The 15,777-nt window shown below is 37.9% G+C and overlaps 1 protein-coding gene across 1 annotated transcript; it reads left to right on the top strand.

Annotated features, from left to right (window-relative positions):
- Positions 1 to 1,037: 1,037 nt before the first annotated feature.
- On the top strand, positions 1,038 to 14,911 carry pomt2 (protein-O-mannosyltransferase 2). Its single transcript, XM_058399166.1, has 21 exons — positions 1,038 to 1,632; positions 1,710 to 1,794; positions 3,133 to 3,237; positions 3,408 to 3,516; positions 3,618 to 3,726; positions 4,275 to 4,434; positions 4,515 to 4,621; positions 4,730 to 4,812; positions 5,605 to 5,714; positions 6,211 to 6,274; positions 6,387 to 6,447; positions 7,507 to 7,585; positions 7,792 to 7,943; positions 8,304 to 8,395; positions 8,482 to 8,558; positions 8,890 to 8,961; positions 9,062 to 9,121; positions 10,165 to 10,270; positions 11,893 to 12,033; positions 12,879 to 12,990; positions 14,323 to 14,911. Exons 1-21 carry the CDS (start codon positions 1,337 to 1,339, stop codon positions 14,426 to 14,428), a joined length of 2,286 nt encoding a protein of 761 aa, XP_058255149.1. The 5' UTR covers positions 1,038 to 1,336; the 3' UTR covers positions 14,429 to 14,911.
- Positions 14,912 to 15,777: the final 866 nt, after the last annotated feature.

Genomic DNA, 15,777 nt, shown 5'->3' with positions numbered 1-15,777 from the left:
TTAATTTTTTAACCTTTAATTTAGGGGTATTTACGTCCAAATCAGGTAAAAGGATATCATAAATATGGCACTTTTACATCCATCATACCATCACCACCACCCTTTATTTTAGTTTGACCAAAAGTAAATGAGCAAACTAAAATAAATTACATTTTAATACTCTGAAACCACACAGCTATGCACACCTAATATTTTGAGGTGGCATGCTTAGTATCATGAGCAGTTCCTTCCTGTCTCCATCCTTTTCTCTGGTACAAGTTGATCTTTGTCTCCTCAGTCAATAAGATGTTGATCTCTAGATCTCTGATGGGTTTGGTGATTTTTCAGCCTTATGATAGCTTGCGGGCAGCACAGTGGCTTAATGGTTAACACTGGGTTCGAATCCCGGGTTCGAACAGGCAGGGGCCTTTTTGTGTGGGGTTTACATGTTCTCCCCGTGCCTGCGTGGGTTTACTCCGGTTTCCTCCCACAGTCCAAAAACATGTACATTAGGTTGATTGGTAATTCTAAATTGCCCATAGGAATGATTGTAAGTGTGTGTGGTTGTCCGTCTATATTTGTGGCCCTGTGATGGACTGGTGACCTGTCCAGGTTGTACCCCTTCCTTTCGCTATGTGTGCTGGGATAGGCTCCAGCAGATCCCCGTGACCCTAATTAGCAATAAAGCGGGTATAGACAATGGATCGATGGATGATAGCTTGCTCACCACAACATACCCTGAAATCCAAGCCCTTTGTCTTGAATTCAAATCATCTTTAAGCTCATATTCATTATTTAATTTCAACTCCATGTTCACATATTTATGGTATGACCCATACACACAGACCATTATAATGAGTATAGCTATCATAGAAAGTAATTTCATATGTGTCTTCACTGGTAAGAGTTTAAAAAGAAGAATCCTGTCCTTGCCATTTCTCCAATTCAAGAAAGTCAAAAAAAAAAAAAAAAAAACTCTGGAGGGATTGACGACGACTTTTTCGCTATTCCACAGTTGGCCACCAGATGGCGATATCCATGTGCAGGTTACACAGCTGTATCACTCGCAGAAGAAGATCTTGTAGTAGAAGTTAAACGCGAATCCTCCTGGAAAGTAAACATAGACGGGAAGTAATTCACAGCAGGTTTAAGCTGTGCATACGCATTTCTGCCATGTTTAGTTTTCATATTTTTTATTCGATCATGTACTGAAGGTTTAACTGAGATGAAATGAGAGTAAACACTTCATTCCTGCGCTTCTAGCTAATGGCAGCTCCAGCACTGCAAGGCTGACTGGGCTAACCGACCGCCCTTATTTTGTAATACCTCTCTCCATCATTTTCCCTCTTTCCATCTAATGGAAGAAAGTTTCAGGGAAGATCATGGCGTCCGAAGCCAAAGCTCGAGCGTTGTACGGAACCGGAGATCATGCACGCGCACGGAGAAGGCGCGCGCACAGTGCAGACCTGTGACACCCGAACCTGGACACGTTCACGACTCCCACAGCCAGTCCTTCTTAAACGGATCGTCCCTAAATCTCTCCAAACGCCGTGATGGTCGCAGTGATGCCTGGTCAGTGTGTCCTCTCCTCACAGTGCTGCTCCTGTCCGCGTGCACCCGCTTCTACAAGCTCACCGAGCCGCCGCACGTGTGGTGAGGAAATAATAACTATTTTAAATCATGCAAACATTTTTATTAGTGGTCTGAAATAATCTGTGGTTTCTTTGCAGCTGGGATGAGACCCACTTTGGGAAGATGGGCAGCTATTATATTAACCGCACCTTTTTCTTTGACGTTCATCCTCCACTCGGCAAGGTACTGTACTCCAGTGTCCTGATCTTACCTGACACTGAAGATCACCTGCCTTCATGCACACTAACTGACCATTTCATCAGGCATATCTACTACTACACAAGGTCACTTTGCAGGTCACTTTGCTCTGACTGCACCTAGAGGTAGACTGGGGACAAAACCCAGGAATTTGTCTTTTAAATGGAAGTCCACCTCACCCGTATGTCCAAAATAATATGCACAATAGAAGTGCATCGCAATAAAGAAACCAGCGTGTAATTTTGCTTGGTCAAGGTTAGAATGTTTCTTTACCCTTAGGACACATCCACTGTCCACTTTATTAGGTACAAATGTACGACTGACCGATTAAATTAACTGCATGAATGTACAGGTGTTCCTAATAAAGTGGACAGTAGGTGTGTTCTTCATGGTGAAAGAAACCATGTAACCTTGACCGAAAAGAGCCAAGCAAAATTACACTTTGGTTTCATTACTGTGATGCATTTTGACACTAAAGGCACCCAAGATGTACCCTAGATACACAGTCTCCCTGTGACCCTGTGTAAGATAAATGGTACAGAAAATGGAATGATGCATGGACATTGTAGCATTATAGGTAAAAAAAAAAATAAAAAAACATAGATACAATCATGAATACAGTAAAACAGCACAGTATTTATTTTAAAAAAATCTAATGGAAGTATATTAGGCAGGGGGATTGTATCTGTACAAAAACATTAATAGCGATGCAGTTGCGCTGGAAACCTGGCAACCCTGGCTTAATGTTATTACCTTGAACACGGGTATGCCTAAAACTGCTTAAAGCTCCCAGACTCTATGCTTTGTGTTCATTATCAGATTTGGTCACATACAATCCTTTTTAAGAAGGCTGGAAACAGCTAAAAATTCAGAAGCACCAGTCAAAGTGTTTGAAGCACCAATATATGCACATTCCACAGAGTTAAACCACAAAGGTAGATTTTTACAAGTGTTGCCCAGTGAGCTGATATTACATTGGATTTCTAGCATGTTAAGAACGGTCCACATCCAAGCATTATTACTGTATTTTTCTGTAGTGAGGAACTGATGCTGATGAAAGACTAGAGGAAGTATGAAGCAGATGTGTCTAATATAGGATTCAGTACAAAGTGCTTAAAAAACCCAAACAGCACCTCTCTCTCTCTCTCTCTCTCTCTCTCTCTCTCTCTCTCTCTCTCTCAGGTGAATGAACTAACCTGCCTTCACTGTTCAAATATTTTTATATTTAACAGTCCTATGAGTATAAACATGACCATGTACAGTGGGCTAGTTCAAGAACAGGACAGTTAGGGTTAAAAACTATTTTTTGTTTTCTGAGCTCAGATGCTGATTGGCCTAGCAGGATACCTGACAGGCTACGATGGCACCTTTCCGTTCATCAAACCAGGGGACAAATACGAGCATCACAACTACTTGGGGATGAGAGGGGTAAATATTCTCTTATCACCTCTGTGTCTGATGGTTTAATGTTGAGACCTGAAGTGAATTGATTAAATTGAGAATAATAAGTGAGTCTGTACATGTAAAGACTTTGGTTAGGTTGTATGATGTGATCGTTTGTGGTGTTCAGTCACTGTTCGACTCCTTTGTCCATTCAGTTCTGCGCAGCTCTCGGCTCCTGTCTGCCTCTTTTCGCTTTCTTGGTGGTCTGGGAGCTGTCTCGTTCTACTACAGCTGCTCTCATTGCAGCTTCCCTGCTCATTTTCGGTACGCACAATGAATTAATGGATGCAATGCAAACTTAAGTGAAACAAACACATATCAAAAATGCTACGTAACATTACCACTTTGTGACTGCTTCCCTTTAGACACTGGGTGCATCACCCTCTCACAGTACATCCTGCTTGATCCCATCCTCATGTTCTTTATTATGGGAGCTGTTTTGAGCATGGTCAAATTCAAACAGGAAAGACTCAGGTACGCCAACAAACACAATAATCTGTGACTTAACTGTGCACACTGACAGGTTTCTTGGTTAGAATGTAAACTAATATACTAATTTGTGTTAATCTTTATTCCTTAAAACTTTTGTTTAAAGCTACGGTATGTAAGAGTGTATTGTTTAGAACAGAAGAAGACCATGATTATTGAGTAAGGGGGACAAAAATACGCCAAATATGGTGTTCTTTAGCTGATGTTAGTCGCCCTGGCTGTCCTTTAACAGTGACTCACTTTCTGCACGTCAAAATAGTTGCAGAATTTGTACACATGCATCATACTCCAGCTCAGCTATTGTACATGAAGCATCATAGTGCACTCAAGACAGTACACAGAGACAGCAAGCCTCTTCCTCTTAGGCATGAGCAATTAAGAATGCACAATATACTTTTATTATGAAGAGTGACTTAAAAAAAAAAAAAGCTATGCTTCATTCCCAGTTAATATACAGTCCATTTATGCCTCACTTTGATCATAATACAATTTAGTCATTCTGAAATTTTGTCATATTTTGTATCGTGCTCTAGACCCTTCAGCTGGTCCTGGTGGCTGTGGCTGCTTCTGACAGGAGTGAACCTCGCTGGCTCTCTGGGGGTGAAGTTTGTAGGGCTGTTTGTCATCTTGTTAGTGGGCATCAGTACTGCTTGGGACCTCTGGAAACTGCTGGGAGATATTTGTCTCTCTCTGGTATGGACAGAGACAATGTAGATGATTAGATATAAATGGATCAGCTGCTTTGGGGTTTACATCCACTTCTCATTTCTCAGGTGGATTTTGCCAAGCACCTGGCTGCTAGAGTGTTTGGGTTGATAATAATCCCCTTGTTCCTGTACACTACAATATTTGCTGTTCATTTTGTCACCTTAAATAGAAGGTATGCAAACATCTGTGTTTCGCTGTAATTATAAGTTTTTATAACACTGGCAGAGAATTTCAAATGCAAAAACTAAAACAAAGCCTTTGTTTCTTCCATCTTACTCAGTGGTCCAGGAGACGGTTTCTTCAGCTCGGCTTTTCAGTCTCGTCTGATTGGAAACAACCTGCATAACGCCACCATGCCAGAATGTGAGTGTATCTGTCAGCTTTTTGTCCATGAGCTTTAATCAGCCATGTCTCTCACACTGATTCTCATCTCTTAAATCGAGGTGATTTTCAAAATTGTGATCGAGGTGATTTTCAAAATTGTGAAGAAAAGTAATCAATAAGGTTTAGGACCACTAAAGGCAATTGTTTGCCTTCAATCAAAATACTTTTAACCCTTCTGAAAATGCTCAAAAGCCTGAACTATGTTTGGACCATTGGAGAAAAACTTCATATTATAGCATATATAATATCCTACTATTGTTATATCCCAAATATATCATATACCCATCCCAATTCCATCATAACCCAAATATATTACATCCCAGTATCATCATGTCCCAATACTCTCACAACCCAATACCATCATAACCCAAATATTTCATATCCCCATCCTAATATCATCCTATCCCAAATATAGAACATCCCCTAAATGTCGGAATAGCTTAGTCACTGGCTGTCTTCAAACAAACGGTTGAAGACTAACCTCTTCCTGAAACACTTAAACTAGCACTTAAAAAAAATTTTGTTTGTCTGTTTGCTCTTCTTGCTGTATTTCATCTCAACTCTCATGAGTTTTAGACTGAGGGTGTTCTTGGTCCATGACCCAGTGAACCAGTATGGATGTATTCATTAACAGAGACTAGAAAGCAGTTCTGTACGTCACTCTGGAGAAGTGGTTTAAATGGATTCAAAAATAGTTTGTAAAATCTTTCAAGATAAGAGCGAATGAAATGACATCAATTTTGTTTTTAAAGATCATTTTCCTACAAACAGACTTGGCATATGGCTCAGTAATAACAGTGAAGAACCTGCGAATAGCTGGAGGATATCTTCATTCCCACTGGCACCTTTATCCAGAGGGAGTCGGAGCCCAACAGCAACAGGTCGTTACTGCCTTACATGCATTTTAATTACTCATAGATATTATTAATATTCATTACGGTACTTTTCTGTTCCATACACATATTTGAAGTATATCTGTTTGTGTAATGTGGGGCTCAAATACTCAAATATAACTGACTACTCAATTATTTAAACAAAAAAAAAAGAGAGAGAGAGAATTCATTCAACATTTTTTTCTTACATTGCGATATTAAATCCTAAATTTTGTTTTTGTTAATGGATAATTATAAGTTACCTTTATCTTATCCTTATCTAACAAATAAGATAAATTCATTCTTTAATTAATTTTATAGTTATTTATTTATTTATTCATTTATTTATTTCACTGAACTTGCTAATTTTTAATTCTCCAACTTGTCTCCCTTACAGTAAGACACTGTAGTGTTACAGATACTGCAGTATTTGTGTCCAGGAAAGCCAAGCATTCAAATTTTTAGGCAATTGTTTGATAACTTTTTCATTTTTCTACTTTAATAGGTCACTGCTTATCTGCACAAAGACTTTAATAATCTGTGGCTCGTCAAAAGACCTGATGATGATGGTGAGGGGAAATCTGGATGCTCTTTGCATGTACCTACGCTCTTATTTCTGAAGCTAGTTGCATGTGGTAGTGGAGACTGTAAGAGGTTTTTGTTTTTGTTTTTTTACTTTAGATCCCTCAGGGACTCCTGAGCTCGTCCGACACGGCGACATCATTCGGCTGGAGCACAAAGAGTGAGTGTGTTCATGATTGGGTTTGAATACTTGCTTTATTGAGTCGTGTGATGTTGAATAGGAGAGCTAAAAAATTCTACTACATATCAGGAACTCGTTGTTACTATTATGTCACCATTATAATTGTGGGTTTTAGAGTGCTAAAGCCTAGAAATGAGTTTTTTTGAGTATTTTAGCACTTCCCTTGTCCCAAAGGGTTTTTTTTGTATTAAATGGCTGAAATATGGTCTGCAATTATGATAAGCTCAAGATATCATGCTTTGTTCTATGATATAAAATAACTCAGTAATACCAGTAATAAGATTTTTTTTATGGCTTTTACATGTCATGAAACAGACAACAAAAGGGGGCTTTTAGTATTTTTATCTAATTAATAATAAACTCACAATTAATTCAGAACATCAGGAATGTCATGAAAATAATGCCATCTACATATGCTTCAGTTGATCATGGTGTATATATATATATATATATATATATATATATATATATATATATATATATATATATATAATATATATATATATATATATATATATATATATATATATATATATATATATATATATATATATAATATTAGAGGAGGTGTAATTGCTAGTTCTGATTATTGGGGGTCACCATCAGCACCATCATTCTCCCCAATCTCCACTGGAAATGATGTCCTTGCTTGTTGAAGATAGGCTGTGCAATTAAACAGAGTGGGCTAGAAAGAAATAAGCCACAGCCTCCACTTCACCCCATTCTGGGTATTTTTCCTGATGACGGTCTGTCCTGCTGCTGTTCTTAGTTCTCTCAAATCTTATCCATTTTAAACCATGTATCAACATTAATCAAGCTTAATGGAGTCCAGAAACCTGAGACTTATTTGAATTTTTTTCCTCCAGAGAGAGCGAGGTTTTAGCCCTCATAACATTCTACCCTGACTGTGTGGTTGAGTTATTGTTGCCTAGAAGAGCAGCATATGGCATATTTTTCCTAATGGATGTCCAAAAAAAAACCCTCAAGTACTACATCCAGACATTAACAAAGTTTATAAACCTTTTTCTTTTCTTTCAGGACCACACGCAACCTGCACAGTCACCTTCATGAAGCACCACTGACTAAGAAGCACCTTCAAGTCACAGGCTATGGCATTGTGAGTATCATGCTCTGTTTCTGTGTCTAATAAAGTTCATCAAAAAGTATTATATTAATAACCATGCCACCATTTAGCAAAATGCAAATATCAGATTAGATTCCATTTTCTTCTGACCGCCTTACCATCATTTGCTTGATTAGATGTATGTGCAGGAGGACTATTACTTAGAGATCCTAAACATAACCTGCTCTCTTTTTGTATAGAATGGTACAGGCGATCCCAATGATCTCTGGCAGGTGGAGGTGTGTGGAGGAAAGAAAGGCGACCCAGTGAAGGTGTTGCGTAGTAAAGTGCGCTTCCTGCATCGATCAACCGGCTGCGTACTCTATTCCTCAGGCAAGATGCTCCCGAAGTGGTAAGAACCTTTCAGACTACTGTGATATAAAGGTCCATTTACACTTCTGGGTGTAAATTGTCCGTACTCCTCAACTGTGATGTGAATCTGTATTGCTGTACTTTAAGCTGGTGGATCAAATCAGTGCAACCGATAGCATCTGCGAAAAAGCAGTTCACTTCTAGTAGTGATTAATTTCATGTAAATGCCATGCAAAGCTGGGTAATATGATTATATAATCTGAATAAAATGAAGATAAATCACTCTAAATTTTAAAGTGTAATTGGAGGAATTGTGTATGCAATAAATGCAGTGCAGAAATTTAAGCTGCTTTCCTTTTTTCTTTCTTTTTTTTTTTAACAAATCTCTCACATTTTAAAGGGGTTGGGAGCAGGTAGAGGTGACATGTAGTCCATACTTAAAGGAAACTCCAAACTCCCAGTGGAACATTGAAGATCACATCAACCCCAAATGTAAGGCACAGCATCTCAATCCTATCAACATGATGACTGATGTTTTTTAGACTTGCATTATAAAGTATGGATTTGTGTCTCTGTAGTGCCCAACATTAGTTTATGTGTGCTGAAGCCTTCCTTCCTGGAGATCTTACTTGAATCTCATATTGTGATGATAAGGGTAAGCTAAACTCTAAAATACAAGAAAAATTGGACAGAAAAGACTTCATTCAGCTTGATTTGAATGAAATTGTAATAGAATTAAAAGTGTGGTAGAGCTGAAAAAATCTAGTGAATAGGGAAAAAGTTGCCATGCAAACAACTGAGTCAGAATATTTACTCAATCAGATTCAAAAACATAGATATATAATGCACAATTGGATTGCACTGTTTATGGTACATATAAATCAGATTAAATTAATTAGACAGATGAATGGGAACATGTAAACATACCTATTGATACTAAGAAGCATCCCGATGCATTTGTTTTTACATTTCTTGCTCTTGAACAGGGAAACAGTGGCCTGAAACCTAAAGACAATGAGGTTAACTCCAAACCCTGGCACTGGCCCATCAACTATCAGGTAACTTTCTTACATTACACTAAAATTACAACAAAGCAATATAAAACTAGTCATTTGAATTCATCGACTAAGAAATATTTTTTGTCACATTTATCTGTAGGGCTTGAGATTTTCTGGAGTGAATGAAACAGAATACCGTGTGTATCTTTTAGGGAATCCTGTGAGTATCCTCTTTCCCCATCTCTCTCTTTTTCATCCTTATGTTATTAGTTCCTGTTAATTATCACCATTATCAAATCTATTAGTCTGTTTGACTAATCAATGGAATTGAATAGGTTTAATCTAAACCTCAGTAATTCACAAAGCCTATAAATAATGAAAATAAAGCCTATAGATAATAAATAACGTCAACCTTAAAAACCTAACGTGTTCTGGTGGTGGAAGGTTCAGGAGAAAAAAAAAACGCTCTGGATACAGTAAAGAGTCAGAATGTTACAGCATGCATTTAAATAATCACAGCAATAATAAAATAGTTATGTATGGATTGTGTTTGGAAAATACATTTGTGCAGAAGTGGTCCATGGGTGTGTCTCAAACAGCTTCCTAGTTCCCTAGGTTATGAAGCACGATATTATGTACACGATTTGTATTCAAGCAGGATCGTAGACTAGTTAGTCTATTTCTTTTAATCATTCATCACTCCTAAGTTGTTAAACGTATCTAAAACGTCAAATAAAGTTAAAAATCACTAATGTAAGCAATCATGATGGAATAACAATAACAAGCTACTTAACGTTTATAGATGAAGTTGACTGAGAGTTCATCTGCCATATTTATATTCCAGCTGAGAGGCTTCCGAGAAAATGACTTCATATCTAGTAAGGGAACATAGTGAGCATCAATGCTCATTGTATGTTTTTTTAGGAGCAAACTTTCCAGCGCACTAAAATGAATTTACGATTGAGACAGCCTAAACTGGCTGACTCCATGGTAAAACGGTAGACTTCATGATCAGTAGCCTCATTAGTGAACTATGGAGCTGATGACGTTGCACACATGTCATTTATTTGACAGTTAAAATCATAATTAATAGGCAGTTTTTGTGAAACTGAGCTAGAGAGGCACTATACACATTTCTCAGCATACACACATGACAGTTTTTGGAGAACGGTAACTGAAAGATATTATATAAGTAAGTAATTTTATTCCAAAAGCTTCAGGAAAGGTTATGAGTCAATCTGTACATTTCTGTCTGTTTCTCAGGTGATCTGGTGGCTGAATCTGTTCGCACTGGCTCTGTTTCTTGTCATGGTGTGTCTGTTTTCTCTGGCCTTACAGAGAGGAGCTAAACTCGAGGGAGGGAGGAAAGGTGAGCAAGAATCCTTTCTGTTTAGGTGTTGTGGACAATACAACCGTCTGAAGATGAATTAAAGTTACGAAACAGCTCACTCCATAGTAATAAGTTTATTTTCGTCACAGAAAAACTCCCATGACTAAATGGTTACATTATTATATATTTCAAAGCACAGGGCTACTGTTTCATGATTGGTTAAAGGTAAATAGAGAACGTCCTGCTTATGGATTAAACAAGAGTAAACGAACATGATCGATCGTATGTGATTACAGGAGATGCATACATACGATCAGGCATAACATTATGACCACTGACAGGTGACGTGAACAATACTGATTATCTCCTCATCATGGTACCTGTTAGTGGTTGGGATATATTAGGCAGCAAGTGAACATTTTGTCCTCAAAGAAAAATGGGCAAACTGTTGCTCAAATTGCTGAAGAAGTTAATGCTGGTTCTGATGGTTCTGAATGCTGGTGTCCAAATACACAGTGCATGACGGGTCAGGATTGTTTTGGCAGCAAAAGGGGGACCAACACAATATTAGGCAGGTGGTCATAATGTTATGCCTGGTCAGTGTATGTGATGAAAATCTAAAAATGCTGAGCTGTAAAGGTTGTAGGTACACACACCATGTCATCTTGGCCTTGGGTCTAACGAGGCATGACTGTATCTTTAACCTTAGGTATCTTCAAGCAGTTCTAAGAAAGCTAGAAAGAGAGAGAGGGAGAGAGTGCAAGAGCAAGACAGACAGACTCATCGACTCACTCACGCTCAGTCTTGCTGCTTCCTACTGCGCTGCAACATGCTGCAGTGTGCGTCAGGGGAAAGGGAGAGGGATCCGAGTTTGACTACAGGGTGTTATATTAAAAGCAAATTTTATTATGAATTATGACAGAGCAAATGCTTTTTAAACAAATTTTGATTATATTCATATTCATTTAGGATACATGATGTTCCCTTACTGCTAGAAGACCCTTAAGCATGAAATTTAGTTTCAGATCTTCTATGGATTTTTTTCTTTTTCAAACAATTCAATTTCAAATTCTTACACAAATTGATAAATAATAAAAATTTACATTCAGAATGCTGAAAGCATTTCAGAATTTTCTATTCTAAAGCCAAAGTGAATTTAAAATTTAAATGCTTATCGTGAGTTCCTGAATGACCTGATTATGAAACTCCTATGAACCTAGTAATGTGAAATACACTATTGTCAAAAGTTTTGGGACAAAAGTTTTCATCCCAAAGGTGTTCTATCGGCTTGAGGTCAGAACTCTGTGCAGGCCAGTCAATTTTCTCCACACCAAACTCGCTCATCCATGTCTTTATGGACCTTGCTTTGTGCACTGGTGCGCAGTCATGCTGGAACAGGAAGGGGTCATCCCACAAAGTTGGGAGCATGAAATTGTCCAAAATGTCTTGGTATGCTGAAGCATAAGAGTTCCTTTCACTTGAACTAAGGGGCCGTGCCTAACCCCTGAAAAACAACACCTGATTTCAATGATTTGGAGGGGTGTCCCAAAACATTTGCCCATATAGTGTATATTATCTGATGCTTTCCTGCTATTAATTCATGCTTTGTGGTGCTACATGGACAGATTTTATCATGGGTAATGGCTGTTCTGTTTGTGCAGCACGCTGCCAGGTTCTACTAGAAGGTGGTGGAATGCTGTTCTTGGGCTGGCTGCTCCACTACATGCCCTTCTACATCATGGGCCGAATTCTCTACTACCACCACTACTTCCCCGCCATGCTCTTCAGCAGTATGCTTACAGGTATAAAGAAAAAGGATAATAATAGTAAACTGGAACCATCTTCTTCTGGTGAACACTGTAATGTGATGGTTGGTGTTGTGGTGAGGGGGAAAAATATTTACTTTTATTATAAGAAGATGCAACTTCACTCAACACAAAATGACAGACAGACAGACAGACAGACTCACTGACCCTACTTACTTACTTGACCAGACAGACCAGAGTTTACTCCAGAGTCTGAATTCCAGATTTAGCTCCTTTTGCTGTTTTTAATATCTTTCACCCTTCTAAGAAGGTTTTCCACTAGATGTTGAAGCCTGGCTTTGGGGATTTGCCCATTCAGCCACAAGAGAATTAGTGAGTTCAGACACTGATCAGTTACCAACCACAGAGAGTGAAGGCTACCGCATGCTTCCTGTGAGGCAAGAGAACTGAATCTTTTTAAGCTGCTGCTCCTGCACCATCAGGGGGCGCGGTGAGAAAGTAACAAAGCGTTACTGGTCCCCTTCTACATGCATTAGCTCACAGACACCAGTGATTGACTACTGTCACTGTGATTGATAGGGAGAGAGTGTGAGAGAGTTTGCTACCCTCCCTGATGGTCAGTTTTCTCTTGCAGCCATGGACAGCTGTGGCATCATTTGAGATTTAAACTCATTATCTCCAGGTGCTTTTGTTTTATACCACTCGGACTTGATCACATTTTGATCAGACATTGCTGTTGGCTGTCTTTGGTCTGGGTGGCACTACATCAGCCATCAGCTTGTGTTCTAAGGTCACAACAGAATTCTTTTAACAAGCACAGTGTGAAGCACAACTGCCATTCAGACGTCTTGTTGGATTAACCGTTTTTCTTTTGTTTGAAGGAATAACACTGGACACATTCCTGCAGAATGCTGACTTCCTGTTTAGTCCAGCTGTGTCAAAGTGCATTTTAAGAGCAGGTCACATGGTGATACTGTTCACACTCCTCTACAGGTGAGAGCATTTCATGCACAAACATCACAAATCGACTGTGTTTATATTTTAATGATCATTATCAATTATTTTTTTAGACTCACCTTTTTTAAGCCAGTAGAAAGCTGTAATTTTTTTTTTCAGCCCCGGTATAAAGATCAAAACGCTACCATCACGGCTTTTATAATCAGTTTCCGTAATTCTTATATGCAGGGCTTTGAAATAATCTGAACGTTTAACATCCCACGTATTATTTTTGCCTACCTTATGTACGTCTATGGAAGTAATCATATGTCAAGTCAGAAAAAGGGCTCTAAATAACCGTGGCATCATTTATGTCATACATGCTTTGTCTCTCTTTATTGATGATTCAATTTCTGATCAATTATTAAACTTAATAAGGTTTATTACCAGTCAAAAGTATGACTGAAAAAATAAATAAATAATTGAGATTATTAAGAATTAGAAAACGTACCAATATTACATTGAACAGTTTACTGATTGAATGCAACGTTCCAAACCCCAATAACCCTAACAATATCAGTCAATATATTGAGTGTAAATTACTGTATTGTCTGTATCTGTTTAGAGACATTGTTCTGAGAAGACACTAAAAAAAAAGCTTAGTCTGTAGTGTGAGCAGTTTGTACAAACAGTACAATACATAATTACCATCATTCTACAGATTGTTTTGCCTTCACAATTTTTCTATTCTTTTTTTTACTCTTTCAGTAGTGTTTTCCATTGTAGGTGTGCTGCTCCAGCACTGTAGTTTATGGGAAAGTGTTTTTTTTTTTTTACTGTTAACCATAGCCATAACACTAAACATATCTGATAATGGGAATTAGCATTAATTTAGTGTTCAGGTTAAGAAAAACAGATACAGGTCTGACAAATGGATTGAGGACTGTAGAAAACATTTTAACACAATGCAGCACTGATCCATCATTAACGAGAGAAAAACTAAACTATGCTATAGCAATAAAGCATATATCTATAACATTTACATTTCTGGCATTTGCCCTTATCCACAGTTGAGCAATTGAGCATTAAGGGCCTTGCTCAGGGGTCCAGCAGCGGCAGCTCGGTGGACCTGGGATTCAAACTCACAACCTTCCAATCACTAGTCCAACACTTTAACCACTAAGCTACCACTTTCCCCATAACCACACTATAACAATAATTGTTGAGCTACACCAATCAGCCATAACATTAAAACCACCTGCCTGATGCTGTGTAGCTCAACCTCGTGCCACCAAACCAGCTCTGACCTGTAGAGTCATGGACTGCACAAGACTGCTGAAGTTGTGCTGTGGTATTGTTTTTGTGATCATTTCTTCCTCTTCTCTGCAGCTTTTACCTCTTCCACCCTCTGTCCTATGGCATGAAGGGGCCGCTTGCTCACGATCCTGTGTCCTCCATGGCGGGACTCAGATGGTTGGACTCCTGGGAATTTTAAAATGTTTTGACATAATGCGTGAACTATGAACTGGTCTAGTGACTAGAAAGCTGCTAAAGTAGTGACATTTCATTTTACAAGATTCTTATTAAATATACTAGATTTGCTAACTTATAAATGAGATTAGAATGTCCTCAGTATTGCAAAGCATTAATTATTTAATTGTACATGATTGTAGGATTGTTGGATATACGTTATAACAACTCCAGGTTTGTATGAAATAAACAATCACACAAAGTGCCTTTTAGGTCATAAATACTGTATATTAGAAGTAGTGAACATTCACTAATATAGTGGATTAGTGCTGAAAAGTGGTTTCTTCGAGTTCTGGAAATCTCACAAGCTTGTTTTGGGGGATTTCTAAATTGTGATTAAAAGGTCTGGGTTTTTCAAGTATTTGTTTGTAGTATCTAGAGAGCCATCAATATCCAGTCCTGGGAATTGTCCAGATTGGATTGTCCAACAGATAATTTAAATGTAAATTATTAAATATTTTTTTACAAGAGTTTTCTGTGAAGGTTGTTTCCTTGCTTTGTTCATGAACATTGTGTGGTCTGGCTTCAATTGCTGGGCAAGTTAACTCTCGGTGCCGGCTCAAGCCAGGAAAATACAGCAATTAGCCAATGATTACAGGTTTGTAATTTATTAATGAACATGATGTGCTTTTTTAAACTGTTTATATTTACAGCTATTGTTGTGGAGTTAGTTCCTGTTATTATTTACATTATAGCAGCAAGAACCACTTGTTTCCTCACAAAATACAAGAAACGTACTAACCCAGCCATCTCTCACTGCCAATCCCAAACCCGGGCATTCTGTGTTTTTAAAAAAATGTGAGGATCGGATGCACAAATTATAATATCCTGAGGATTCTTTTCCATGATGGAAAACTTACTGGTTGTTAAAGCACCAACAGCCGAGACTCTTTTCATGAACATCACCATATCCACACTTCTTTTCCAAATAACAGCACATAATCTGTTTATTACATTTAAATTATATAGATTATCCACTATACAAGTCTTCACTATAAAAACCCAAAAAAACATCCAAATGATCTGAACAACATCCAGCACTACAATTAGAGACTTGCTGTTATAGAAAAATAATCAACACCTCCTGACCAATCAGATTCAAGAATAAAACAGTGCTTTGGTGTAATAAACATGTCTCTTTAAGTTACCTTATTCCACTTCAAGCAGTTTTCTTTTTCTTTCTTCAATTTTTTTTGTTTCATTAATGCTTGCACAACAAATACATAACAAAAGTGCCAGGGGTATACACCTATAAAATAAATATATATATATATATATATATATATATATATATATATATATATATATATATAT

Source organism: Hemibagrus wyckioides, linkage group LG09 (genome assembly GCF_019097595.1).
Source record: "Hemibagrus wyckioides isolate EC202008001 linkage group LG09, SWU_Hwy_1.0, whole genome shotgun sequence".
NCBI classification, from domain to species: Eukaryota; Metazoa; Chordata; class Actinopteri; order Siluriformes; family Bagridae; genus Hemibagrus; species Hemibagrus wyckioides.
The sequence above is the reverse complement of the archived record's forward strand: the minus strand, read 5'-3'. Positions and strand labels throughout refer to the sequence as shown.

What these genes read in the sequence shown, in the direction of transcription:
- pomt2 (XM_058399166.1), top strand. Translation starts at nt 1,337, where the DNA reads ATGGAAGAAAGTTTCAGGGAAGATCATGGCGTCCGAAGCCAAAGCTCG. An exon ending in TTTGTCACCTTAAATAGAAG is followed by an intron (nt 4,622 to 4,729) that starts GTATGCAAACAT and finishes CATCTTACTCAG; the next exon opens with TGGTCCAGGAGACGGTTTCT. An exon ending in GGCAAGATGCTCCCGAAGTG is followed by an intron (nt 7,944 to 8,303) that starts GTAAGAACCTTT and finishes CACATTTTAAAG; the next exon opens with GGGTTGGGAGCAGGTAGAGG.